General features: G+C 46.8%; 1 protein-coding gene across 1 annotated transcript; it reads right to left on the minus strand.

The window, feature by feature from the left end:
* Positions 1-496: 496 nt before the first annotated feature.
* Positions 497-1099, minus strand: LOC126101450 (uncharacterized). The gene has a single exon (XM_049912104.1). It carries the CDS (start codon positions 1097-1099, stop codon positions 497-499), a length of 603 nt encoding a protein of 200 aa, XP_049768061.1.
* Positions 1100-1522: the final 423 nt, after the last annotated feature.

The following is a 1522-nucleotide window of genomic DNA, read 5'->3' on the forward strand; positions in this document are numbered from 1 at the left end:
AAATCTGTTTATACTTTCCTGTCTTAAACTGAAATTAAAAACAAAACAGTAATACGCCCATTCTATAAATGTTAGGAGCCACCTGTCTGTGCGGTGTATACTTTGATACAGACATAACATTAAGAGATGGGCAATTAGTGTAGTAATGCTTTGTCACACAGCAAATTAAAAATTAGTTATTACCTATCACTGTTTTCATAATTTGTTGCTTTCAAGAGTCTGAGGATATTTAGTTTAGAATGATAGAAGTTAACGTTATTAATCATTTTGTGACTGTATCACGCGAAAATAGTCCAACAATTTAGCCAGCCATATTCTCTGACTACAAAATATCATTCTTCGCACAAGATTATCTGGGGCATTATTGTCTAGTTAGATGCTTTTTTTCTAGTCTGCAGTCTTCCCCAGATAGAGGCACACATTAGGGTAATAGAAATTACCTACGAAAAAAATCACCTTAGAAATACCCATTTTTTAGATATAAAGAATGTTATGCTCATTCAGCTGGGGTAAGCTGGAGCAGGATGACAAGGTAAGTGATAATAATGGCCAGTGCACTGAGCAGCAGGGAACGATCGATAGTACAGAATCCAGCGGCGCTGAAGCAGAGCGGCGGTCCGTATCTGGTCCACCGCAGGAAGTCTCCGAAATCCGGGCAGCGCCTTCCACGCGACACTGACACCTTAAGGAGGATCACGCCGGTGGCTGCGTCAGTGTCCTTCATCGCCGCACACGCCAGCGCCATTGTGGACAGCTTGATCCAGGTATAGGCGAAGTACACGATCGTACTAGTGAAGGTGCAGATGCGCCGTTGGGAATGCCACGATCTTTCCAGCACCTCTAGGAGTGTTTGGTATGCAGTGGACATGGCGGCACACATCGTATATGTTAAGAAGGCAGCCACTGGCAGCCCAAAGTGGTTCTGGAGACACTCAGCAGCGCGGCGTAGAGTCATATGGGCGACCAGCAGTTGGCGTAGTCTTGCATGCCCTGGAGGTAACCAAGAGTGCCCCACTGGTGGCGACAAGAGGAGCACTGGAAGTTCCTCCAGGAGAGTGGTGTTGAGTGTACTGAGCCTGGTCCATACTTCCAGCACCATGAGGACGAATTGTAGCGTTATCAGTGAGTCGAAGCACAAACGGAAGACATAAAAGAAGTACCAAGTGCGTCCAACACAGCTCGGACGCAGGGTGAGCAGTATTCCTGCTACAGCTGCGCAGTTCACAACCAGGAGGAAGCCTCCCATCAGCTTCCACTGTCTTTTGTCCTTTGTTGACAGATGGAGATCTGCACATTCCAGCTCTACGGAAAAACATCGTAGGTTGTCCAGGCCGCTTGCGGTGCACAGTCCCAACGTCAAGAGAATACTGACTGTCCCTAAGGAGCTTGCACCAAAACTCACGAACGAGGCTATATTTGGCAGCTTAGGGATGTATAGAAGCATTGCTAGAGCAGCGAGAAATGCCAGAAGCCACAAAAAGGAGGGGGTCATCAGTTTCCAGCATAGATTGTTCTTTCGACT

The sequence above is a fragment of the Schistocerca cancellata genome, chromosome 9 (assembly GCF_023864275.1).
Source record: "Schistocerca cancellata isolate TAMUIC-IGC-003103 chromosome 9, iqSchCanc2.1, whole genome shotgun sequence".
Lineage (NCBI taxonomy): Eukaryota > Metazoa > Arthropoda > Insecta > Orthoptera > Acrididae > Schistocerca > Schistocerca cancellata.

What these genes read in the sequence shown, in the direction of transcription:
- LOC126101450 (XM_049912104.1), bottom strand. Translation starts at nt 1,099, where the DNA reads ATGGTGCTGGAAGTATGGACCAGGCTCAGTACACTCAACACCACTCTC.